The sequence below is a fragment of the Sorghum bicolor genome, chromosome 10, assembly GCF_000003195.3.
Source record: "Sorghum bicolor cultivar BTx623 chromosome 10, Sorghum_bicolor_NCBIv3, whole genome shotgun sequence".
Lineage (NCBI taxonomy): Eukaryota > Viridiplantae > Streptophyta > Magnoliopsida > Poales > Poaceae > Sorghum > Sorghum bicolor.
In genome coordinates, this window is record NC_012879.2 from 4,118,666 (window position 1) to 4,145,308 (window position 26,643).

The window sequence follows — 26,643 nt, forward strand, 5'->3', positions numbered from 1 at the left end:
GATCTATGATGATTGGACACGTTAATCCTTGTGCGTCATCCGTCATGCCCACGTCCATAGCGGTTGTATTGTAGGCGCCTCGTTATTACTGTGGCAATACCTACACCGATTTTGGTCTTCATAAGGTGTTTTTCGGTTGCACTGAGATTTTTGTAATCCGATTCATGACCTAGAATTTTAGAATCTACTACTTATGTAAATTCTGATCTGTTTGTATGGCGTTCTAGGATCATGAAATGATTAAATTCTCAGACTCTTCGTCGATCCAAACGAGTATAAATTTGGGTTCATTAGATAGAGCAATAGGTGCCATATATACCAATTACTAGTACTTTCCTCCCGTTTTTAACTAGAGCATCATTATGAACAACATTAGAGATGAACAATATTGAACTGAATAATACAGTTTTCTTTAGATTACTAAGGTCCTTTTTGAATCGCATAGTCTAAAGTTTAGCCACTAAACTTTAGATCACTTTAGCACTTAATGCTCTAAACATGAGATTTATTTAAAGTGTTGTGTAAAGCGGGGTGTTTGGTTGGGGGTGATAAAATTTAACAAACACTGTAGCGTTTTTGTTTATATTTGACAATTGGTATCCAATTATAAACTAATTATGATCAAAAAAATTCATCTCGTAAATTATCCTCTAATTGTTGTTTTAGTTTTGCAAATAGAATATATTTAATACTTCATGCATATGTCTAAACATTCCGATGTGATGGATGATAAAAAATAACATGGAATGAAACGGGGCCATAGCCACCACCCCAAAAACTCTAGACCATATAAACCGAGTTAAGTGAACTAAAGTTTCAGACATTAACTTGAGTAAGCTAAACTTTAGACTAAAGAATCAAATGAGCCCCAAGGGCTTTACCAACGCTCCACGTTCGCCAGTAGCCTCATAGAGCCATGCAGGGTTAAATTCCAAGCAGACAAGACAAGTAGTTAAGTACTCCCTATGTCCCTTTTTAATTGTCGCCGTTAGTATACGTACCACAAGTTTGACTCGATTTTAGAAAATACGTGCAACATTTGTATCTCCAAATAATTTTGTTAAAAAACTAGATTCAAAGATCTTTCTAATGATACTAATTATGTATTATAAATATTAATATTTTTTAATATATAATTGCCGGCAGTTATTTTTTGGAAGCACAAGCGACAATTAAAAAAGGACGGAGGGAGTACCTTTGCAAGCTTCCGGTAGAAACGTGGAGACCATAGGGTTGAATTAAGCAACTTACGCCTTATTTAGTTTTTAATTTTTTTTCAAGATTCTCCATCACATCGAATCTTATGGTATATGTATGCAACATTAAATATAAATAAAAAAGATAACTAATTGCACAGTTTATCTGTAATTTGCGAGACGAATCTTTTGAGCCTAGTTAGTTTATAATTGGACAATAATTGTTAAATAAAAACAAAAATGCTACATTAGCGAAATCTAAAAATTCTCGACAACTGAACAAGGCCTTATCTATGGACCCATGGAACTACGGTGGGTTGAAGAATTGTTGGTTTCAACTCGTTCATATCTTGCTACTAAAAAAACTCTTCATATCTTACTGGTACACTACTTTTGCTTTTAACATCCGGTAGCTGCGTGTGTTGGTCTTGTCCTAAATAGTTCGATCACCTAGACAACTTTTTGTGCCAACCAAACAAGTATCGTAATCTAATTTTGTGGAGTAGTCGAGGAGGTGCTATACTTTTTTTTTATTTGCTCCACTCTAAAAATTTGGGATCATAGTAGAAAATTATAAAATGAAGTTCTCCCATATACTAATATGTAGTAAAGGTAAACTGAGCATCCATAAAACATGAATGGGATTATGATAGCTTAAAACAACCGAAGTTTTGTCCAACAAATGTTGGGACTAGGAAAAAATCGTTTTAGTACTACTACTCCCGATTAGAAAAGCACTGTACTACAATGCCTTGTTTAGTTCACGAAATTTTTTTTGTTTTAGGGCCTGTTTAGATCCCAAATCTTTACATCCCAAAACTTTTGGCTGTAAACTTTACATTCAAGTAGCTGTTTAGATGCTTCCCAAATTTTTTGGTCTGCAAGACACATGACACGGGTACCCAAGCAAGTTTACATAGTTTTGGGGCTCCAAGGTCCCAAATTCCAAATCTTTACAGCCAAGGCCTTGTTTAGTTCCCTGAAAATTTTGCAAAATTTTTTAAATTTCCCGTCACATCGAATCTTTAGACGTATGCATGGAGTATTAAATATATATGAAAATAAAAACTAATTGCACAGTTTGGTCGAAATTGACGAGACGAATCTTTTGAGCCTAGGTAGTCCATAATTGGACAATATTTGTCAAATACAAACGAAAGTGCTACTATTCATATTTTGCAAAATTTTTTGGAAGTAAACAAGGCCCAAGTTTACAAGCCCCTGTTTAGATCCATTCTTCCAAAAAGTGCTCATTTCTCCAAAAATTTTGGTTGTTTGGCTGCATCTAAACAGACCCTTAGTTATTGTAACAATTTTGTTTGTATGTTTAATAATTATTGTTCAATTATAAATTAATTAAGCTCAAAAAATTTGTCTTCTAAAACTATATAACTATTTTTTTATCTATATTTAATGTTTTATATATGAGTTTAAAGATTCGTTGTAATGAAAAATTTTAAATTTTTTTTGATAGCCTAGCATGCGAACAACTATTTTCCCCTAGCCTCTACGAGTAGACAAAAGTGTCACGCAGAGGCATGTGGGCGCGCTGGTGTTCCCACCAGGCGGCCCCCCCGCACGTCACAGCTGCTACTGCACACTGCTCTGTCTCCGTAGATTGCCACTGCTGTCCATGGGCACCGCGATCTGCACGCATGGGCACCGCGCTTCCCCATGCCTCGGCGCGCCCGCTGCCGGCCTGCTCTGTTCTGGATTCTGGTACAAGCCGCAGGAGCACTTTTGTTTAGATCAAAAACATTTTAGATTTTGACACTGTATTATTTTCATTTTTATTTAACAAACAATGTTCAATTATGGAGTAACTAGGCTTAAAAGATTTGTATCGTGATTTACAGGTAAACTGTACAATTAGTTATCTTTTTTATCTATATTTAATGTTCCATGCAAGTGCCACAAGATTCGATGTGATGAGGAATCTTGTAAAGTTTTGGATTTTTGGTGTATTTAGAGCATCTCCAACGGTTTGCCATTCTAGTTTAGCATTTGTGTTATTTGGCAAAAAAGTAAAAATCACTCCTACAACGGTTTTGCAAACGGGTTTGCCATTTTAGTAAACTTGGCATTTGAGAGGCTCCCCTTGGCATATTTGGGGGCTTTTGGATTGACAAATGCTTGCGGCCGGTTTTCCTGCGTCAATTTCGTGCGCGGTCTGGTCTCTTTGGCGCCGTTTCCTTCGTCGGTGGGAGTCCTCGCGCCAAATAGAGTCCGCGCCGCCATTGGTTTGCCGTGACTCAAAGACGCAGATCGAGTCTGCTACGTCGTCCCTCCCTGAACGCGACTGCGAATATGGGCAGCAGCTGGGGATGAGGTCCAAGTAGCGGCTACTTTCACTAGGAATGGTATGCATCACGAGGAAGATGAAAGCGACGACGGACACGAACCTGCGACTGCGAGCGGCGGCGTCTCCTTTCGCGCGAAGGGAAACACACATGAAGAAACACGCGCGTGCGACAGAAAGACGCGGCGCAAAGATTTGGCTGGGTCCACTAGGTAATTGCAAAGTCCAAAATACCAAACCATTGGGGATGACTATATTTTTTCTTTTGCATTTGCAATTGGAAGTTGGCAAACAATAACAAATGCCAAACTTAAATTGCCAACCCATTATAGTTGCTCTAAACAAGTCCACAGCGCCGAAACGATCGCGCCTGCGCCTGTGATACTCCTACTCCGTAGGAGTACGGAGTACTCTACACTACTATCCTTGTGCATACTGGACGGACACGTAGACGGTCTCCGGGCTTGTAGCTGCACTGCAGGGGACAAGATTTCACGGATGTCAAAAAGAGAGTCGAGTGGTGTCGTCGGATGCTGCCCGCATCCTGCGCGAGCCGTACGTACGTTTCGTGGGACTGGGAGCAGCAGTTTCCGTGCTGCTGCACGCCATCCGGCACGCAGACACGACGGGATCTCTCCCTCGGCGCTGCCGGCCATGACCGATGGCAGACGCCGGAGGACTCGTGTTTTCGCTGGTTACGTGTTGGCGCAGTTGTTCATCCGCGTCACGTCGCAACTTTGGGAAACTGAGCTTTGGATCAAATTAGTCTTGAAAGATTCAAGATTCATTTTGTAAATTTTAGGTAAGTTATTCAATTAGTTATTTTTTATTTATATTTAATATTTTATTTATACTGTAGTATTGGATTTGAGGAGAAATATAAAAAATTTTATAAATTATTTTAGGAACTAAAAAAGGCCTTTGTCCATACAGCAAAATAAAGCTAGCAATGTCGCGTCGGTTCCAGAAGCACGAAATCTGCGAGTTAACAAAGGTTCCTGCAGAGTGTCCGGGAACTGGACGGCCGTGCTCTGCATCCGTCCGTGGAACCCCTGCTCTTGGCCAGTGCTTGACTGCCTGGAGCGCATGCCAGTCTTTCAGACCACCGATTGTAAAAAAAAAAAAAAAAACACGCGATCACGCACGCCGGAACCTATCCGGCTATCTGGCAAATATTATTCAATCATAGACTAACTAGGATCAAAAGATTCGTATCGCGATTTACAGGTAAACTACGTAATTAGTTTTTGTTTTCGTCTATATTTAATGTTTCATGCATGTGACGCAAGATTCGATGTGACGGGGAATCTTGAAAAATTTTGGAAACGCAGACTATAAAACTCGTCGCATCGCGGTGCGTGAGTGCGTGACAAGTGTCGACACGCCCGTGCTCCGCTCGCCCGGTGCCGCTAGCTTTTGGTTTTTTTGTTGTGCTGGCGTGCAGCTGCGCGGCACGAGATATTCTCGCCGCGTAGAGCCACAGTCCACATTGCACTACTACGGTATACACTACGCGTGGACAAGGATTCAGTAAGTTACCTTCAGCAAATCACAACGTAACTTAATTACCTCCTCCATTCATCACTCCGAATCAGATCCAAATCCCAACCCTTCCGTACATGAGACTCGGGGGAAGGTATGTAGTAACTAAGGGTGCAAATGCAACCCCAAACTTTTTGAAAATAGTGGTTTTCTCTAAATTTTCACCATATATGCACCATCGATAACACAAGTTTATGCACCCATGACCCAAATGTACTCACTTTAATTTTGCTCTAGCTTCGCCACTGATGAGACTTGATTATTTTTCAGATGTAGATAGCAGCAAAAGACAGTAGTTTACAGTTTGAAAAAAAAATGACAGTAGTTCAGACGGACATGTACATAACAGTTCATTGCATTTTCAAAGCACATACACATTTATAAATCAGCTTATCCAGCAGCTAATTTATTTTCGGAACTCAGTCAGATGCTTATAAAGCTTCCATCAACTACTTACAAAGTGTTGCTGCTCCTATATTCTGACATTCAGATATCCACTTGATGGGCATATATTATGACATACTTCACTAACTGATAGAAGCTAGAACAGATATTGAAGCTCTAAATTTGCCAAAGTTGGAACTGTTTATGAGCCGAGTAAAATTGTCAATGGCAGGTACACTTGAAGCTCAACTCTTCCTTTGTTCTTGACATCATGTTCCCCTTCCACTTGAGCCTCCGCAACACCTTTTTTCTATATTTGCTGCCAAGAAATTGACATTTATTAGTAGAGGACGAGTAGCAACTTATAGAAATGTCAACATTTAGGGGGTGTTTGGGACTGCTCTGCTCCACGTTTTTCAGCTCCGCTCCACGTTTTTTAGCCAAACGGTTTCAGCTCCACGCACTCAGTTCGAGGAAAAAGGGTGGAGTTGTGAGAGCACCTAAAGATGTACTCCACAAACTCCAGTTTTTTGTGGAGCTGCTCCATGGTGGAGTTTATGGAGCAGAGTTTGTGGAGCAGTCCCAAACACCCCCTTACATTGCAATGACAACACATTCTAATGGAAGCTGTAGCAATTAATTTTATTGCACTGACCAATCTGAGATTTAGTAGTCGGTGAGGACTCTCTCTCCCACGGCAGCAAGACCAAGCATCAGGAGATGGTGGTGCAGCAGCACACGAGGCCGCCATGACCAAGCCCCTTGGAGGATGGCGCGACCAAGCCGGACGTCGCAGCTGTGCGGCAAGCTCCGTGGGGGCGCTGCACGGGCACACCCTGGACGGGGCTCGGCGCGGCTGCGCGCTGGGCAGCGGGGGGTGACGGCGTGCGAGGCTAGCGGCGTGCTACGGTGGGCGAGGCTAGCGGCTCTGTAGCTCGGGGCGGAGGATTCACAGCGTGGGAGGCGCCGCCAAGCGGCCGTCCAGCGCGGGAACCTTGCCCTTGTTGTCGTGTCCGTGGAAAAATAGAACAGAAATTTTTTTAGTTTTGGTTGAAGTGTTGTGGACCTTTGGATCTAGATGGACGGTGGATGAGCGTGCGCAAGTTACGTTGTGACTTGCCTCAACTAATTTACTGAATCCCTGTCCAGCGTGGAGTGCCTTGCAAACAAATGTTGATCGAGCTGCTGCCATGCTGGATATGTGGAGGGCTGAAGGCATATCTACATAGTAAATATATAAGATGGTATGCTTTAGTATAATTCTTTTATTGTAGCTTTAGATTTATATTTTTCTATAATTAATTGAAATAATTCATAGCTGTAGCTTCTAAAACATACATATATTATATATTTATTATGTATATATACTCATGTGGAGTCTAAAAAAATATATATTCTATTTTATGATTTTTTTATGTTTTACTATGATTTTTTAAAGATTCAGCCAAATAAGTAAATAAAAGAAAAATAAAAAACCTTTTATAGCAAAACTTTGTACTAAAGCGTACCATATTATATGTTTACTATGTAGATCTACTTGTGTGGAGTCTAAAAATTAGATTTTTCATTTTATGATTTTCCTGTGAAACTATGATTTTTCATAGTTTTAGCCAAAATAATAAAAAAAAAGGAAAAACCATCGCTACTGTAGCAAACCATTATTTACTGTAGCAAAACCGTCTTTGAAACCGCTCAAGGGTAAAATACACGATTTGAAAAGTTGAGAGATGTGATTTGTCCAATTTTAAAATTGAAGGAGGAAAAGTGGACATTCGTGAAAGTTGAGAGAGGAAAAGTAGACTTTTTCAAAAAAAAAAGAGGCACTACAAGAAAAAGGGCCTTTTGAAACTGGGCCATCGAAGAAGAGTTGTAAAACGTGGATGAAAAGGGCCTTGGACTGAAGCTGGGCCTTCAAAGAAAAATTGTAAAAATGAAATACTTTTAAAACTGGGCCTTCGAAGAAAAACTGTAACGTGCATGAAAAGGTCCGGGACTGAAATTGGGCCTTCAAAGAAGAAAAATTGTAAAAAAAATAAAAAATATATGGAGATGCGGGGTATCGATCCCCGTACCTCTCGCATGCTAAGCGAGCGCTCTACCATCTGAGCTACATCCCCTGAATATTCTGGTATTTAACACTTTCTCAATTGACTATTTGGAAAGTGCAGATTTAAAAACTTTATCAATGAACTATTTGGGAGGTGCAGACTTGTAATACGGTGAGCGGGCTCTCAGCCTGTCGGCCTGCCGTATAAACAAACAAAATCTTGCCGGGGTTGGGACGCAGCTTATTTCGGTGCAGTGAACTTTTGGATGCAAACGATCTCACAAATCAATCAGCGACAGCTAATGTGGCGGAGCAAGTGTGATCCATTTTTCTTCAAAACACAAAAGATTATGGGCCACTTTAGTATGACTTTAGTTTCTCTTAAAAGAGATATCAGAAATGACTCTGGCTACTCTCTTAGAGTAACTAATCTGATAGAGCTGAAATTGTTTGAAAAAGTTTGACAAAAATAGGTTCAGTTGTAGATTTGTTATTGTTTATATACCAATTTATGACGAGGAGTTAGGAAAAGTCACATTTTTATAACCTCCTTCGCCTAGTAGAAAAATGCTCTGGACTTTTGTGGACTTTATTATCGAAGCCCTTTGTTGAATAGCTGTCTAATAGAATTTTAATTTAATTAGAGCGGGAGCTACAGCCAGAGCCATCCCTGAAACCTTGCCAAACGAGCTAAAAAACCCAGTGACCTAAAGAGACCAACTGTCTACCTCAACGAAAAAACAGACAAATGCAATCACGGCTCTAAAAACACCTAAATAAAAACACCAAAAAGGAAATGGTAGGCAACCGATCAAAAAGGACCGATTAAAGACGCCCACAAATCCCGCACTATTTGCCACCTCTAATTTGTTGCCAGGACGGGTCTGTCGCCCCACGGCGGGCGGTTCACCTCGGTTTTTTCACGTTGATTTTTCAGTCTCTTCCCATGTCCTTGATGCCAGGTATTGGTGCAGGCTTTGTTTAGTTCACAAAAATTTTCAAGATTTTCCGTTACATCGAATCTTTGGTTGCATGCATGGAGCTTTAAATATAGATAAAAATAAAAAACTAATTGCATAGTTTACCTGTATTTTGTGAGATGAATCTTTTGAGCCTAGTTACTCTATGATTGGACAATGTTTGTCAAATAAAAACGAAAATGCTACCGTAGCCAAAATCCCAAAATTTTGCCAACTAAACAAGGTCTTGTTTAGTTCCAAAAAAATTCAGATTTCTTTACTGTAGCACTTTCGTTTTTATTTGACAAATATTGTCCAATCATGAACTAACTAGGATCAAAAGATTCGTCTCGTGATTTACAGACAAACTGTGTAATTAGTTTTTGTTTTCGTCTATATTTAATGCTTCATGCATGTGCTGCAAGATTCGATGTGACAGGGAATCTTGAAAACTTTTTGGATCTCGGGGCGAACTAAACAAAGCCTAGCTGTACGTGCATTCTCTCACTAAATAATTGCTGTGGAAAACCGAAACATCTCGTATGCAATTCACGCGAAAAAGCCCCTCCTCCGCGTACGAGACGGAGACGGCCCTCCCTAGTGTTCGTTGTGGTCGTTGCCCGTGTCCGTGTAACCACCACCACCACCTCCAGCTCCAGGGTTTGCACCGCACGGCAAGCAGCGGCGTGGGCTGCCGAACCCCAAGCCAAGTCCGTCCGCAACACCAACAGCGTCGGCGGCGCGTGGGAATCGCGAAGAAAAAGGCGACGAGCAACAGCCGAACAGGTCACACCGAAAGCGCAGCTGCGAGGCTGGTCTCCGCTGGAGTACGTCTCTGCTGCCGGCCCTCTCCTCTCCACCCTCCTCTAGTCCATTCCAAGTCCCCCACCGGCCACCACCACCACCACCACCACGCCAGCCAGCCCCACCCGAGTCTTCGACTCCAAGCCGCCCCGCCCCCTGTTTCTCCTCGGTTCCGCGCACCGCGCCGGCGTCGGAGGAGAGGAGACGGGTCAGGGCGACGCCGATGCACCCCAAGCTGTCGCGGGCCGCCCGCAGGCTCCTCTGCTGCCGCGGGACCGCCTCCTCTGAGGACCTGTAAGTCGCCTCGCCTGCTCCCCGGCTGCGTTGCTATCCCTTTTGCGTTTCTGGGCTTGTCTGGGTTCCGCTGAAATCAGCCGCGGTGTGTGAGCGCGGCGATTGGTGTTGGTGTAGATAGATGTTTGGGGGGTTCGTCGGGGACTCCAGGGAATTCCCCGCGCTTGGCTGCTCGGTTCGCGGCGTTTTCTTCTTCTTCTTTTTTTTTGACCATGTCGGATGCCACCGGGAAGGTTGCGAAGTTCCTGTTGATACTAGCTCGTTTCTTGTTTGGGTTCATGTGAATTTGCCGAATACTAAAGGGCAGTGCAAAATTTAACTGATCCGGGCTCCAATTTGGTGGAACGTAGACATCTTGTTTGATTTCATAGCTACTTGTTTGTACAAGCGATGGCGGTGAGGTGAAATTAGTAGGGATTTGGGTGCTCCGATTTTTGTTGTTTGTTTAGTGACAGACCAAGGGAAAGTTTAAACTTTGGTGGCATACGATGTCAGCTTTATTCTGTTCCTCAGCTTCAGAAATAACTGTGGAATGGCGTGGAAATTTGGCATGTTGGTCTTGTTTGATTTGATGAACCATCCTAAAAATTCATGGTCAATTTTCTATGCTCGTATTAGGCAAATTTGTTCTAGGGGCACAAGGGGGTTTGTATCAGTGGAACTGGATATGAGTTGAACACCTATTCTATGCTTGGAAGAGTATATATAGTAGCTCATCATGTATTTAATCGCTTTGCTTTGTCAGGTCTGATGAAAGAAGTGGATCATTGAGGTGGGTGTTCTCATTGAGAGAGCTTCGATCAGCAACAAACAGCTTCAATTACGATAACAAGATTGGAGAAGGGCCACTTGGGAGTGTGTATTGGGGACAAGTTTGGGATGGTTCTCAGGTTTCTGCTCTGTACATCTTAATCCTTGATGAGAATTAAAATTTCAACTTTATTGTCTTTAATTTTTGTTGCCTGCCAGTACACCCAGTCACAGTTATTTTGCACAGCTGCGGACATTTTATTGGTACCTATCTCACTAAATAACCAAACAACTACTTCTAATTTCTTGTTTTGTTTTGGGACATTGGTCTTTGATTGCGTTATTATTAGGTAGGTAGGATATGTTGTCATTGGGAAGTCAACAAAAAAAATTTATATCAACTGGCTACAGGTTTGCATATCTCCATCTTGTGTAAATAAAAAATAAAAATGCCTGCATTACCCTGTCGTGGTGCCAACTATTGGACGTGTCTTCTTTAAATTTATGATTGAGGTCTCATGATCATGCGGAGTAGCCTTCTTTTTAAGCATTGTGAAAAGAATCAGTATAATGCTTAATAGACAAATAAAACCCATCTCTTAGGTATGCTATGTTCTGTATCTACACTTGTTCTTTTTTATATGTACTTGTGTCCATATGCAAATTGAGTGGCTGGGAATATTGTGAGAACGTGTCATTGCATGCATCATTCTCTGTATCCAGCTTTGATATTATATAAAATTAAGCTGAATTCAATGCAACATACTGGTAGACTTTACCAATCTTCATTGATGCAGATCGCTGTCAAGAGGTTAAAGAATGCAAAGAATAGCACAGAAGTGGAATTTGCTTCAGAAGTCGAGATATTGGGAAGAATAAGACACAAAAACCTCCTAAGTTTTCGTGGATATTGTGCCGATGGACCCGAACGCATTCTGGTGTATGACTTTATGGCAAACTCAAGTCTCTATGCACATCTTCACGGACCACATTCTGCAGAGTGTCTCCTTGACTGGCGGAGGAGGGCATCTATTGCCATCGGCACTGCTCGGGCTCTCTTGTCAGTGAACGACCTCTTTATCTTTGTTCATAACAGAACAACATTCATAATTCATACATTGTTGCTTTTGTTAAACACTGGCAAATATAATTGAAGTACTTTCTCACAGGTACCTTCATCACCATGCAACACCTAAGATAATCCATGGAAGCATCAAGACCACCAATGTGTTACTGGATTCAAACTTCCAGGCACATGTTGGTGATTTCGGTCTGATAAAGCTTATTCCTGATGGAATGGACCAGGAAAAGATAACCAGCGAAAGCCAACGAGGCTATCTTGCTCCTGAATACATTATGTTCGGGAAACCAACAGAAGGTTGTGATGTATACAGTTTCGGAATAATACTATTGGAGCTTGCGAGTGGCAAAAGGCCAATAGAAAAGTCGGGTTCTGTCAAGACATATGGTATTCGAAACTGGGTGCTCCCACTGGCTAGGCAGGGTAGATATGATGAAATTGCAGACTCAAAACTCAGTGACAAGTTCTCTGAATCTGAACTGAGAAGAATGGTGTTAGTTGGGCTAGCATGTACACATTCAGAATCTGAAAAGAGGCCAACAATGCTTGAAGTTGTGCCATTGCTGAAAGGCGAATCAAAAGAGACCCTTCTTAAGCTTGAAAGAGATGAGCTATTCAGCTCGGACTCGATGGTGAGTTCGCAGGGAACACCAACCCCAGATGGGAGCACAGACTCTGTGCCAAAGAAAGATCAAGAACTGGCTGGGGCGTGAACTGTGAATTGCTACTGTAGGCTATGGTAGGATGCATATTTGTGGTATTGATGATTGGTTTGTGCGGTTTGACATGAATGGAAATTGTATAGGCATTGTTTTCTGTAAGGAGTTTTTTTCCTTCCCTTTTGAGAGAGTAAGGAAGAGCGAGGGGGTTGGAGATAGTTGTTATGCGAAGTGCTTTTTGTATGCTCCGCATAGAAAATGCACATGTTTTCCAGATGTTTGTAATTTCTCTGATCATGTTGTCCTTATATTAATTTGCCCAGAATGCTCGTCCTTTAATTTGCAGGTATACCAATATACAATGAGAAGATTGAATTAGTTCACTACTTCACTACTATTTCCAGACTGAATTTCGCTTTGGCCTTTTCTCCCGTCTCATGTCGCATTCAGACCTTGTTGGCAAAGTGTCCGTTAAGTTGCACAGCTATACTCTTTGTAAAACCTTTGTCAGGTCTGGCACACCATGGCCAGTTCGCAAGGAACTAGACCAGACAAAACAGCAACTGTCTTAGGCGAATCACACATCAATAAACTAAACGAGACCTTAGTTCTCTCTGAATTTAGTTGAGATGTGAGGTACGGTTGGTAGTTGGTAGTACGTGCAAACAACTGAATGGCGCGATGGCACCCGAGCTTCTCAATATTATTATCCAAACGCGCAAAACAGTGTATAAAAAGCCCAAAACAGGAGCCGCCACAAAACAGTGTATAAAAAGCCCAAACGCGCAAGCGTAGCATCTGCTTTTTAGGGCTTCCGAAAAAATTTCGGACCTGTAGCACTTTCGTTTTTATTTGTTAAATATTGTCAACTAACTAGGATCAAAAGATTCGTGTCGCGATTTACAGACAAACTGTGTAATTAGTTTTTATTTTCGTTTATATTTAATGTTTTATGCATGTGCTGCAAGATTCGATGTGACGGGGAATCTTGAAAACTTTTTGGATTTCGGGGTCAACTAAACAAGGCCCCACCGCCCCAGTCATGGTCCCTTGCAACTATTTGATTCGATCTGATTGAGATTCCCGCACGCCTTTTCCTGATGCGCCCAGTTTGTTACGATATAGGGGAAGCAAACCCCTTCTCCCTTCCTCGGGCCCAATGGCCACAGGCCGGCCCATCTAGAGCGCAAGCCCGCGCGGACGCGCCCCTCTCTCCCTCTGTTTGGCTGACGACTGGGACCCACACTCTATGTCTCTGACACTCCTAGCCCGCGCGTCAGCGCCATCCCCTACCTCTGCCGTCCCCGAGCCGGACTCTGTCCAGGCGTATCCCGCCGCCGCGCTCCACGCCTACGCCCCTATAAAACGGAGACCCCAGGTGCCGCGCGGCATCTATTGAACCCTAGTGCCTAGCCGCCTCTGTCTCCGAGCTCCCAGCGCCGTGGAAACTTAGTCCGCCGCCGCCGCTGAGAGCTGCCCCCTACCTTCGCGTGGTGGTAAGATCGAAGAGAGCTCACGGTGCCCCTATAAATTTTGAGAGCGTCTCCCTCCCCCGCCCCCCTCGGGCCTCGGCACCATCTGCTCGTCCGTTCCCAACCGCGCTCTGAACCTGTCCGTGGAGAACAGCTAATTTCCTCAATCTTGTATGATGGCGGCCAGACAATGCTCGTCTTGGTCAGATTTGCAGCCAGAGCTCCTAGGCCTTGTCCTGAGGCGGCTGCCCTCCCTAGCTGACCGTGTTCGGCTACGAGCAGTCTGCCGCCAATGGCGTCACCACGCTCGGCTGGAGCCGCTTCCCCCACCGCTCCCATGGCTCACTCTCCTTGACGGGACCTTCCTCAGCGTGCCCGACGGTGAGGTTCACCGTCTGCATGTACCGGATGATGCCGTTTACAACCATGGCTCCACGGGCAACTGGCTCTTCAACAGTGACATCAACGGCATGTGCTCACTCGCAAACCCTTTCTCTAAGGCTGTCATACAGCTTCTCGATGTAGACGACATCATTTGGAGTCATCAAGAGAAGACGGCGGGGTGCCGCCCTGCAGTCTACCTGAAGTGGGTGTTGCTGTCGTCGCTGGAGCCGCCGTCACCAAATTCCCATTTCGCTGTGCTGATCATGGACAGCAAATACGCCACTGGAATTTCTATCTGCCAGCCTCCAATGGCGTCTGCAATCAGAGTGCCGAATCACGAGCGTATGTTGATCCTTGACATTGCCTTCTTTGATGGAAAGTTGTATGCTCTCTCTCGTAAGAACCTCTTTGTCATTGACGACATGGATTCTAACTACTACTACAATATTGGTAAGCCAAAGATGATCCCATCCATGAGATGCATAGTTGACTCCATCGATGATCCAGGGACGACCACGCACTACCGGCTCTTTGCCGAGTGTTTTTTTTCGGGCACTCGGCAAAGAGCTTCTTTGCCGAGTGCTAAAGAAAAAATGCTCGGCAAAAAAAAAACACTCGACAAAGAGGGTTCTTTGTCGAGTGTAAAAAAAACCACTCGGCAAAGACCTTCTTTGCCGAGTGTTTTTTTTTGACACTCGGCAAAGACCCTCTTTGCCAAGTGCAAAAAAAGAAACACTCGGCAAAGAAAATTTCAAATCAAAATTTGAAGCCCTAAACAAATTCAAATCAAAAAGTTTTGAACTACAAAGTTGTATAACTTCTCAAGATCTGTAATCTTTATTTGGGCCATTTCTTCATTTGGTAAAGTGAAAATAAATTTGTTCACAAATTTTATCTCTCTCTCTCTCTTATAGTTCCTAGAACTACAAGAGAGATATATAAGATTTGTGAAAAATATTAGAATTACCGTGTCAGATGAGAAAATGATCAAACAACCAAAATAAACTTTATAGATTTTGACAAGTTATGAAATTTTATAGTTGACAATTTTTTCATTTGAGTTTACCTTATCAATTTAAAACTGCGTCTTTATTTGAAAATTTTTAATTTTGATTTTCTGAAATTATCTCGGATGAAAAAACTGACTGAATAAACTTTGTAGGTCTTGAAAAGTTATGAAACTTTGTAGTTGATAACTTTTTGATTTGAAATCATGTTGTCATGCAAAAACTACGTTTAAATTTCTCAAATTTGAAATTCAAATTTTGTAAACGACCTCGGATGGAGAAACTTTCTAAATGAAAATTATAGATCTCAAAAAGTTATGAAACTTTGTAGTTTACAACTTTTTGATTTGAAATCGTTTAGAGGCTCAAATAATGGATTTACATATGATTTAGTATCATATATGAGAAACCAAAACGTAATGTAATCACAACCGACGGTATAGTGCAGTGGTGAAGGAGGGAGCTCCTTGAGATCAAAGTCGCAGGTTCGAACCCTGCTCGCGCCCTAGTGGGTGCTAGCTGATGGGCAGCCCTTCCCAAATTTTTTTTTCTATTTTTTCGGCTTTTTTCATTTTTTTTCTTTGCCGAGTGTCGGCACTCGGCAAAGCCTTTGCCGAGTGCCCGATAAAAAACACTCGGCAAAGACCTCTTTGCCGACCAGAATTTTACCGTGTGCTCTTTGCCGAGTGTGGCACTCGGCAAAGGCTTTGCCGAGTGTATAAAGCGGCTGTCTCCCGTAGTGACGCTACAATCCTTTGCTAAAAAGGGCTATAGGTACATGTATTGGGGTTACCTTGCTGAATGCAGTGGTAGGTTGTTGCATGTAAGGCGCGGCTTGTTGGAGTCTTGTCCACCATGCCAGAGAACAACATGATAGAACATGCCCGTACTCTTTCGTTTGACGTCTTTGAGGCAGACTTATTTTACCACCGTTTCTTCTTGTGGTCAGTAGAAAAGGGTCAACACTTTGGGAGGCCACCAAACACTCTTTGTTGGTAGACACTCCAAGTGTCTCCCTGCTTCTGAACGTGGAGCTCAGGAAGACTGCATTTACTTCATACGTGACTATGGCTCTGTTTGAATCCAGACGCTAAAGCTAGTTTGCGCTAGTTTACGCTTAACTAGCCCAAAAGTAACCAAATAGGAGGGCTAGAGCTAGTTTTTTGCAACTAGCCCACTCAAAAAAAAACTATTCCTCCAAAGGGGTGATTATTTGAGCTACTTTTGGTTGGACCCACATCAATTCCTTTTTTCTCCAACTCAGGCCACACGGGATCGAGCTTATCCTCTTCTCCGACGATTGATCTGCCGCACCGATCCACCGCCGTACCAATCCGCCACATTTATTGTCATTCTAACCCCTGCATCCAAACACGTCTTCAGCTAGAGCTAATTCAGAGCTAGTACTGGACTAGAAACTAACTCTAACCTCCAGCTGAGCTAGAGTATCCAAACACGGCCTATGACTGGGGAAATGTTAATGAGAATCCCTTTCGTGACTGTGGTGTATTCAACATGAAAAATGAGATGGTCACGCCTTTGTTGCTAGAGACTCCAGCGGTGCGACCGCAAGGTAAAGCTGGGCCCGGGCATCCCGCATGGTTCTTTCCTGAAATCTGGAACTACGTAACTAAGCCAAACTTTATATCATACTCCCTCCATAACCATTTTAGTTCGCATTATAGACAACTCGAGCATTTTCGTGAAGTGCATTGTATGTCCCAGAATAGGTCCTATTCTTCTACCCTTTCCTGGTAGTCGATGGCTATTCACAACTACTACCTTAACACCAAAGAAGAGTTCGACCCAATGCTTTATTTCTGTCTTAGTGAATCCCGACTCGACATTAAAAGTATATTGATTCTTTCCCAATAAATGAAGACTCTTTTCTATAAATACTGCGTATTTGATTCCATCCATAAATCAACTTTCCCTCCTATGCTCTGAGTTCTAGTATCGATAAGAATTCAAGTTCTTATTGTTCTTATGTTATGGTATGAATATACCATACCAATTCGTTATGTATGGATGATGGATGAGATTCCATAGATAGAGAGCCAGTTCCAATAGACCGTTCCCATTCCCGTGCATCTTGCAGGAATTGAACCTGTAAATTTACCAATTATGAGTTGGGCGCTTTAACCATCCAGCCATGATGCTTAACAGGGATCATCGTACATCGTTAATAACCAATTTTCATATAGAAAGACATATCATAGAAAAATAAAATCGAAAATATTCGGAGATGGCAACTGGCCGTGTGGGGTACTTGCTGGACCTATTTGTCCCTGCCTCTTCGTTGCCCGCGCACAGGGCACCACTCGCATAAGAGTGCATTGCATTCGAGTGGCTGGGAGTAGTTTACTTTCTCATATGAGCACACACAACCATATTTATTAGGGGCAAACATGAAAAATTAACCCCCAATTAATCACTCATCTATTACCACAATCATATCCTAAACGTCAAGAATTATGGGTACGGAGCGAGTAGCATTTTTTTTCAAATACTCTCATGCAAGTACTTATAACCCGCTGTTTAATGGTAATCTATATTTTGGCAGTCAGTTCTTGACTTGTCGATAATAGTTAGGCGGAAAATCAACCTTAGCCATTCAACTATTGTTTGAGTTCGATTTTGACCATATAACTCTAAAACTATTAATCTTTGACCATCGAACTATCAGTACCAAACACAATGTTAAGTCTGGCCATCTGGCTTGTTTCAAGGTGGTTTTGCATTTACTAAAAACTAGAAGCGTATTTCACACGTTGCAAGAATAGTGGATTAGTTAAAATAAAATTTACTAAATTTTTAGACAAAGGAGTAAACTATTATAAATTAATAGAAGAGAAGAGTGCTGACTGCTAGGTCGGCCTGCTGCCGGCGCTGCTTGGACCACAAGTCCACAACCCACGAACCAAAGTGGAAATTAAAGGGGTTGGGAACAGGGAACGGGTTAGGGAGCTACTGATGTTATTGAGGCCCTGTTTAGATCTGAAATTTTTTTAGATTTTGACACAATAGTAATTTTGTTTTTATTTGACAAACATTGTCTAATTATAGAGTAACTAGGTCTAAAAGATTCGCCTCGTGATTTACAGACAAACTGTGCAATTAGTTTTTATTTTCATATATATATTTAACGTTTAGAAAAGTTATTGCTAAATGTATCCCTGGCGATGGAGCTTCTAGGAAGATTACATTTCGCCTTATCAGGCCGAATCTGACAGACATTCAACAATATTTTTCTCTCACAATAAATCAGCTAACCGTGCCATGACCAAACGAATAAAGCGGGCCTTTATTCTTCAAATTCCCATGCTTATATTCTTTTGCTAAAAATAAGGACATTTCTATCAGAAAGCATTCTTGGAGAATGATCTTATTACTCTTTCAGATTGCCCATGTTACGTGCAACTTTCAATGAGTTCCAGGACTTTCAGCTTACAGTTCATACTCTTGAAGATAACAGGCGCAACGAAGATCCGAAACATCAGAGTCATCTGCTCAAATTGTTCTCAGAAAGCATATCCTGACCCATTTGCTCAATATATCAAGAAACGGGGAGAAGGAAGTTCTGTGCACAGTATCATCTCATACAAATATAACATAACCATGATTTTCAATTCATGGCTAAAGCTTTTCTTATTCAGAAAGTTAAAGTCAATAAACACAGAGTCTATTCGTTTTATGTTTTAGGATTCTGAGCAAGGTACACAATAGCAGGAACATGTGTTCTCGTTATCACGTAAAAAACATGGTAAGTAGAACCCATGTTGCATTGCAAATGCAAATCATTCTCCATTACTTCCACATTTGCTTTGAGCATTTTATAAGCTCAAAAACCAAGGCCAACTTAAACCGCTTCTAGTCTACAGAATGTATCAAATCTAAGCACCAAATTCAAAAGGGTCGTTGAGTTTTATGAAACTTTGTGAACAGAAGAAGACAAGCCGATCCTCAACTCATTGTTCTTCACAGAGTAGTGGGACTTGGACTTCTGATTTCTGAAAAGATGTATTTGGAAGTTGTTGTCAGTTCTATGTACTACCGTACCTCTATGCATCAACATCTGGGTACACCAACGCCTCAGCAGCTGTATTTTAAACACAATCAGTAAACAATGAGATAATTAGGAATCCAGTCGTGTGTGTCGCAACAGAGGGCAGTATTTTGACATTTAAACATCAGATTATTGGAAAATTAAAATTGCAGACTGAGCATCACAATAGAAATAAAACCGGACAAACTCTTGTAACCTTAAGGATATGTCAAAGGACTGGTAAACCCACGAGGCACTAACTGTTTCCGATGAACTTAGAAAGAGGAACAAATAACAAGCCCACATGCCACTGAGAGAATCCGGTGGTGAAGATTAGAGCTGGGACTTGGACTGTGCCATTTGAAGGCGGGTCATGATATGGTCTTTTTGCATGATCCAAAGTACGAGCCGAGCCATGCCGGTGTCGTGCCTAGAATCTCAACACGGTGGGCTACGTGGCTTGGCTCGCATTTTCAGTTGTATTTGGGCTGGCACGATACGATAATGGCACGTAGACACATCTACAACTCTACAATACAATTTTCTAACATTTATTATAGTACCTCTCATCTAATTTTTAAACTGATTATGAAATCATTAAAATTTTCATAAAAATAGTAGACACAAGATATATATTTTTTATATCACAAGCAAAAAGACTAGCAAAGATATTTTAAAGACCATGCTTGAACCGGGCGTGCTTGTTGTGGTATAGACGTGCTTAGGCCGAACAAAAAATTTATAATGCCATATCGGCGTGGCTCAACGTACCTCGCCGCCCGCAGAGGCCGGCCCGAACGCACAGCGTCATGCCGATTGCCGATGCTGGCGAAGGGTTCCGACAGTTCGATCGACATCTCGCCGCTCAGGCCTTGTTTAGTTTGTTATTTTTTTGTTTCGTTATTTTTTTTTCTCAAAAGGTTTGCGCATCTTTTTTATTAAGTAGAAGTAGGTTTTTTACAAAAGCGCCGAGGCGCTGACGGCGGAGGTTTTACAGATGGTACAAAGACATTACCCTCCCCGCAACACGACATGCTAAGTACTTCCGAATTAGACAACCTAAGTTCCGAGCCCCGGCTTGTATCTAGAGATCTCCAGAGATTCTTATGGTGGACAGAAGCTGACCAACTGTGGCCGGAGAGCCCCTGAAGCAACGCGCATTGCGTTCTTTCCAAATCTCCCAACAACCAAGGCGAATAAAGTGTCCGCTCCTTTACGTTTATCTCCGTGCCATCTGAGCCTCCAGTTCTCCCACCAAGTTAGCCAGTTATCAGCCCCGATCTGCGACGCGTCGGAACCCATAGTGGCCAAGACGGTCCACCAAATTTGCCGCGAGAATGTTATTATAGTAATTTTATTTTTATTTGATAATTATTGTTTAATTATAAACTAACTAAATTTAAAAATTCATCTCGCAAATTATAAATAATTTTATATTTAGTTATCTTTTTTTATATATATTCAATACTTACTGTAAGATTTGATGTGATGGAGAATCTTAAAAAATTTTGGAAACTAAACAATAGCCTGAGCAAACAAATCTGCATGCGCATCTTGAACACAGTTTTTTTCTTCGAGAAAAAAAACGAATGGCAGGTTGAGAATCACAGAAACTAGAGTAGACAATAATGTTTAGGTAAGTTAACCAGTAGGAATGGAAAGGCGAACAAGATTAATACAGTCCAACAAGAATTATCCGGGCGCCCGATAAGGCCACGTAAATCGTCCATTAGCCCTCACACCATTGGATCTATCCAGAACGCGAGCTAGACGGTTCGATCTGGGTCCTCGCGGGTCCGTCCGCGTTAAGCCACAAACCCAATCGGTCACAAAACATCGTGAACCTGCTCATCCTCTTGCCCTCCTCGCTGCTGCTCCACTGCCGCGCATCTTCCGCCTGGTGCCGGCCGCCGTCTACCACCCCTTTCTCTTGGCGCTGCACTACCCCTTTCTCAGCTTTGGCCTTGTTTAGATACACCTAAAAACCAAAAATTTTACAAGATTCCCCATCACATCGAATCTTATGGCAAATGCATGAAGTATTAAATATAGATAAAAAAAATAACTAATTACACAATTTACCTGTAAATTATGAGACGAATCTTTTAATCCTAGTTACTCTATAATTAGATAATGTTTATCAAATAAAAACGAAAATGCTACAGTGTCAAAATCTAAAAACTTTTTGCATCTAAACAAGGACATCCACAGACTTACCAGCAGCTGTTTTCTAGTGATTACGGATTAGAACGTCCGAGGACTTGTTTGCAACGGAGGAATTAAAAATACAGGAATATAAAAAAACACAGGAATAGGATGAAGATGAGATGATAAAATAGAGGATAGAGAAAACACAGGAAACTTATATAAGGTAGCGTTTGGAATATGAGAATTAGAATTACAGAAATCTTTGGTGGGTAGCAGCATGTAACCTCACTGACACCCTGACAACCTGCTGTACCCTCTTTTTTTATGTCTTCTTCACGAGCGCTGCATCGGGCGTACACAAAGGAAACAAAACCAAGAGATCCGAGTAGATGTTTTATTTCAGAGGAAAGGAATTGGTACTTTGCTGTGTTCCAAACGGTCCAATTTACTTCCTTTCCTTTGTTTTTAGATTCCTTCAATTTTCCTTCAAAAATCCTTTGTTCCAAACACGCCCTGAACAGAGAATGAAGGCCTGAACCAAAAATGGCCTCAACGGAAACTTATGTAGCAGAACTGAGGTACTACTACTCCATAGTCCGTACCAGCGTGCATACATTGGTAAGAATACAACAACGGATTCAAACATTCATTCGAGAATCGACGCAGGAAAAAAGGATTCGAACATTGGTGTTCCAAGTAACCCGCCCAGGTAACCGATCTACAGGCTGCAAAATCCTGCTCCCCCAAATCGAATGCATCGAAGGAGCTGGAAGTGCTGGCGGCTCCGGTCTCGGGGGAATGGGCTCGATCATCCAACGCATCGCCGTGCTCGGGTCGCCGTCGTAGTACCAGAGGCCGTACCTGTGGTGGCGCATGAGGATTGAGGACGTCGCCGCCGTCGTCGTCCCCCGCGTCGACGGCCTCCCAGAGGACGTCGTCCTGCTCGGGGGCGTCGTCAGACGCACTGGACCGCGCGGCAGGCGCGGCGGGCGCGGAGGCCCGGCGGCGGCGCGCTCTCGGGCCTGAAGGCTAGGTACCGGGCGTAGGCGGCGCCGTGGAGGAGGACGCGGGTGGCGCTGGCGCCGCCGTGCAGGACCCGGTGCACCTGCCACGCTACGCTCAGGGAGCCGCGGTGCCCGCGCGGGGACACCCCCGCGCCGTCCTCGTCGGCGTGGAGACAGAGGTACCCTCCTCCGTCCACGCGGCTCCGCAGCCGCACATAAGCCCCGTCAGGGAACTGCTCCACCAGTCCACCACCGCCGGTGTTGCGGCGCGGCGGCGAGCGAGAAGCTTCAGGAGAGGAGAGAGCGGAGCAAGTCAGGCCTCGTTCGTTTAGGCCGGATGGCCCGTTGCTAGGCCCATTCCCGGATTGCCGCGGCCCGTTTTTAATTCGGATGTGAATGAAAATGTGTCATCGTTTCGGTCCGATGTGAAGAAAACTGGTGTCTCTGTGGCCGGGAATAGAACCGGACCTCCTACCACCGGATTAGCTTCTTGGGCTAGAATGAGTGAACCACGCTCGCGACTCAGAAGCCCCTTGAAATACCCCGCCGCCTTTGGCGTGGCGCCCAAACGCACCCTCTCAACGAACACCTTCTCTGCTCTCGCCTCTCCCTCTTCCTTTCCCTTCCCTTGCCAATCCCCTCCACCCCCACAGATTGTTTGCCGTCGCCGCACCGCCACCCACCGCCACCCGGCGGCCGCCGCGATGGATCCCTTTCCTGATGGATCGCATGTGCAGCTGAGGAGCCGCGGATGCGGGACGTTCCTTTGCGCTGATGACGACTGGCTGGGGGTCTCCGTGCTCCCGCTCCGCCGCGTCGCCTTCCTCAACACCGTCTGGAGGGTTCGCCACCAGACGAGGAACGGGGACACCTACCTCCTCCTCCAGGGGGCTGCCTTCGGCCGGCACCTCGCATCAGCACCCCACCTTCGTCACCGCGGCCGCGCAGCCGTGCAGCGCTACTTCCACGACAGCAATGTCGAAGCCATGCTCTGGAGGCCACTTAGCGTTGAGGACAGCAAGTACACCATCGTTACCCAGTTCGGGCGCTACCTCCGCGCCAGTTGCGGAGACCAGGTGACAGTATCTCCGTGCTTCACCGACGAAGATGTCCTGATGACGCGTTGGGTTGTGTTGCCAGTTGGAGCCGCCTTGGCACCAGCTCTTCCGCCCCGCACGCTGGTAAAGTTCGATGCCAACCTTTCTTCTTGAAATTCAAGGTCGCGTACTGGCGTTCATCCTTAACCCGTGCTTTCTGCTTCCCATTCCCAGCATCCCGACCTGGCGGCCGTCGGGATGAACCTCTTCCCTGACGGGGCCTTCGTGCAGCTGGAGCTCGCGCGCGGCGGCGGCAGGTACCTCTGCGCCTACCCCGACTCCATGGCGGTCTGTCTGCTCCCGCTTGGCCGCGTCCCCTTCGAGGCCACCGTGTGGCGGGTCCACCTCTGCCGCAGGGAGCAGGGTATCGCCTTTCTCATGCTTCAGGGGGCCGCGTACGGCAGATACTTCGGCGGTGTGAGCGTGTCGCAGCACATCTGGCACGCCTCACAGTGCTCCTATGACGGCGAGGATGCCCACGAGATCATGTGGGAGCCGATGCCTGTTCGTCGGGGCCTCCACATCTTGCTGCACAACGTGCGGTACGGCCGTCTTCTTCCCACCAGCCACCGTGTGAGCATGATGCATTGGAAGGTCCACCTCGTCCCTGCGAGCCCCACTCCGCCAGCACTTCCACGGACACCGACAGAACCGGTGAGATCGCCCACCCATCCCGTCATTCCTCGCCCTATGCGTGTTGCTTATTTTGCAAAAAGAATCCTGTGAACAAGGAGACGAGCTCACCCCGTCGTTCCGCGAGACGACGAGCGTGGCTCGTGGTCCAAGAAGGCCTCCTCTCCAGAGTCGCGTTGTACGGGGGAGTCGATGAGCGGGAGGATCCAGTGCGGCCGCGCCCGCGAAGGAAGTTGAGGGCGCGCGGGGGATGATTTTGTGCGCCAAATCCACAGCGGCGGCGGGGCGGAAGGAGCGGGCTCCGCCCCACCAAGAGAGGTGCACCGGCGAGGTCCCCCGCCGCCCGCTGCTCGGGCGACCTTTCCTGGCTATCGCGAGTTTTGGATGTGTGGATCTCAAATTTAGCCCGTTCTCCTTCAGATCTACATTTCAGTTAGCTGTGGCATTGGGTTGGGAGTCCATCGTTGTGAAGTCTTGCAGTTCATTTGTTGGGTTCAAATGAGTATGCAACTGAGCTTTATTTTTGTACCTGCAGTTCTCTGAAACTCTGTTTTTGCGCTGCTTGTTTGCTCTGCTCTCGCTGTTCTTCTACGGCAGCATGTAATTGATATATTGATATTAGCAGCATGATTTTTGTCTATGAGCCCTGTTGTTTTTCAGGTTCTATAGTTGTCTTGTTTATTTCATCAGGTTGAGCTAATTGCCTTCGAATATATAGCTGCCTTGTTTATTTCATCAGGTTTAGCTAATTGATTGCGGCAGCTTGCATAGAGCTTATTCTGTTTAAGTTCTGAAAATTATGGGTTTCTGACTTTAGTTAGTGCACAATGCAGTCATCAGGATGGTATCTGTAAATATTTCTGAATAACATACAGTGAGCAATTGATGAACTAGTAAAAATGGCATATAGGGATCATAAGTTGTCTATGTGTTAGATTCCAGGAACTTGCACACACCCCTCTGGACTGCCCTTAATTGTTACCTTGTACACCTCGCCTAGGCTCTTCGCTTTGATTTGGGTAGATCAGCGTTGCTGGAAATTGGAACCCACAATTCCAATTTGTGAAACCTGTACTTGGATTTATGAACTGGCTTCGTACTTTTCAGTATTTTCTTATTTCTTGCATGACAATGTGCATTTTTAACAATGTTCAACTGTAACAGAGCAATGTCGGCAGTTTCGGTGACAGCTTCCGGCTGCTGCAGCGGACGATACGATTCGTGTGTGCTGACAGTGAGGGCTGCTATCCCAACAAATGGTTGGAGTTCACCTTCGAAGGCTGCTCCATCATTAGCTTACGTGCTCGAATAGCAGACCTTCTGGGAACCCCTCTTGGAATCATACTTTGCGTACATGCTGGGAGCTTTGGGAGATTAACTCCTCTCGTTAGCAACCTACCTCGCAATAGAGAGACCATGGATATTGTAGTCCTCCACGCCTCATCCCCAGGTAAAACTTTACAGTTCATAGACCATGGATGACAAATGCTTGCAGCATATTGATGAAATGTGTCCAATACCCTTATTGGGTACTTACTTTTAGACAAGTAATAGTAGCTTTGTTGTCCCTTATTTGATAACTCACACATTGTTTTCACTTGCCGGTTGCAAATCCAGCTACTGCAAGATTAAGGTACCCAGAGAAGGATCCACCAACACCCTGAAGTACTTTGGATAGGCGAAGAGGTACAATGATTTGATGATCATCATTTCTTGGTTCATGTAGTACCAGAGAACTCAGCAACTATTCTGTTGGAAACGTGGGTTCTGACATGATACACTTTATTCAAGCCATTCTGGCTCAGTACTTGCAGATTGATATTGTTAATATCTTCATCTCATCTCTTTTGTTGTTTGGATGGAGTATTGCTTGAGTGGTTTTGGGCGGTGGCATTGGTTGTAGTTGTTCATGTTGATCTTTATTTGGTGATTCTGATAATACACATGCTGACATGCTGGTGGTTCACTCTACTTTTTTCTCTTAGGCCAGCCCCATCGCTACACGCTGGCTAGGTGCCCCAGTTTCCACGTCGGCGTATAAGGTCCAAATCACCCCGGCTGGTGGCTTCGCAGAACGTCAGAAGTGCTTGCAGAAGAACCAGCGCCTCATCTGTGAAAAGACCAAAGATTCTATCAGAGAATGCGTTGTGTTGAGAGCTGTTGATGCCTTGTCAGAAAAAATAGCTAAAAGCTCTGACCAAAGGGTAAATTGGTTCTGACAAAAAGTACTGGACCTATGCTGCCTGCGTTGCCGGATGCACACCCTCGTGTATTGCTTGTATGCGTGGCCTGTCACTTTTATCTGTGTCATACAAGCTTGTTAGCCTGCGTTGGGCAAGCCCTTAGAAGCCTGAAACACCAGATAGCCCGTAACTCACGGTAGTGATGTAGTTCTAAATTTGCTATGCAGAGGGATGAGCCAAGTATTCGCAAACATGCTGTAGATAATCAGGCGATTGAATGGACATAGTCTCAGGTTTTTACTCTGTACGTAGAATCAAGCCATTCTTCGACAGATACTTAAACTTGATTTGGTTACGAAAGTAGTCGGATTCCACGTTTTTCCATAGTGATCAGTTCAGAATTTAACGTGCCAATAATCTGATCCCTGTAGGAGTACAGGAGCAGAACTTCTGATAGCTTTGGAATTTGTTTTTTCAGAAATTCGAAAGCATTTGAGCATTGCTTACCCTGATAAAATGATATGAGAACTGGCTATGGTCTTCTGTTAACATAATTTCAGAAAAATAAGCAACTCTTCTGTATACGGTGGTTTGGTTTGCTGCATTCTTCTGACAAGTGTTTTGAATTGATCTTTCAGTTTCAGAACTTAAAAAT

The 26,643-nt window shown here is 44.1% G+C and overlaps 2 protein-coding genes, 1 long non-coding RNA gene and 1 other non-coding gene across 5 annotated transcripts; 2 read left to right on the forward strand and 2 right to left on the reverse strand.

The window, feature by feature from the left end:
• On the reverse strand, positions 7,466-7,538 carry TRNAA-AGC. The gene has a single exon. It is a non-coding gene; the product is annotated as a tRNA-Ala (tRNA).
• Positions 9,065-12,398, forward strand: LOC8070887 (PTI1-like tyrosine-protein kinase At3g15890). The gene is made up of 4 exons (XM_002436508.2): positions 9,065-9,525; positions 10,271-10,415; positions 11,073-11,335; positions 11,445-12,398. Exons 1-4 carry the CDS (start codon positions 9,455-9,457, stop codon positions 12,067-12,069), a joined length of 1,104 nt encoding a protein of 367 aa, XP_002436553.1. The 5' UTR covers positions 9,065-9,454; the 3' UTR covers positions 12,070-12,398.
• Positions 20,530-22,764, reverse strand: LOC110430909. The gene is made up of 2 exons (XR_002448344.1): positions 21,933-22,764; positions 20,530-20,901 (listed from the first exon to the last, which is right to left on the reverse strand). It is a non-coding gene; the product is annotated as an uncharacterized LOC110430909 (long non-coding RNA).
• LOC110430925 lies at positions 23,160-26,267 on the forward strand. 2 transcript variants are annotated; one of them, XM_021449152.1, is made up of 5 exons: positions 23,160-23,256; positions 23,347-23,826; positions 24,970-25,255; positions 25,423-25,491; positions 25,791-26,267. In XM_021449152.1, exons 1-4 carry the CDS (start codon positions 23,191-23,193, stop codon positions 25,467-25,469), a joined length of 879 nt encoding a protein of 292 aa, XP_021304827.1. In that variant the 5' UTR covers positions 23,160-23,190; the 3' UTR covers positions 25,470-25,491; positions 25,791-26,267. The 2 variants fall into 2 exon arrangements, with proteins under 2 accessions (XP_021304827.1, XP_021304828.1); XM_021449153.1 differs by having other exon boundaries at positions 25,796-26,267.

Bases quoted from the DNA above. Each gene is read 5' to 3' on its own strand.
- LOC8070887 (XM_002436508.2), top strand. From the start codon at position 9,455: ATGCACCCCAAGCTGTCGCGGGCCGCCCGCAGGCTCCTCTGCTGCCGC. The intron at 9,526-10,270 runs GTAAGTCGCCTC...TTGCTTTGTCAG, and splicing joins ACCGCCTCCTCTGAGGACCT to GTCTGATGAAAGAAGTGGAT. The intron at 10,416-11,072 runs GTTTCTGCTCTG...TCATTGATGCAG, and splicing joins AAGTTTGGGATGGTTCTCAG to ATCGCTGTCAAGAGGTTAAA.
- LOC110430925 (XM_021449152.1), top strand. From the start codon at position 23,191: ATGACGCGTTGGGTTGTGTTGCCAGTTGGAGCCGCCTTGGCACCAGCT. The intron at 23,257-23,346 runs GTAAAGTTCGAT...TCCCATTCCCAG, and splicing joins CTCTTCCGCCCCGCACGCTG to CATCCCGACCTGGCGGCCGT. The intron at 23,827-24,969 runs GTGAGATCGCCC...CAACTGTAACAG, and splicing joins CACGGACACCGACAGAACCG to AGCAATGTCGGCAGTTTCGG.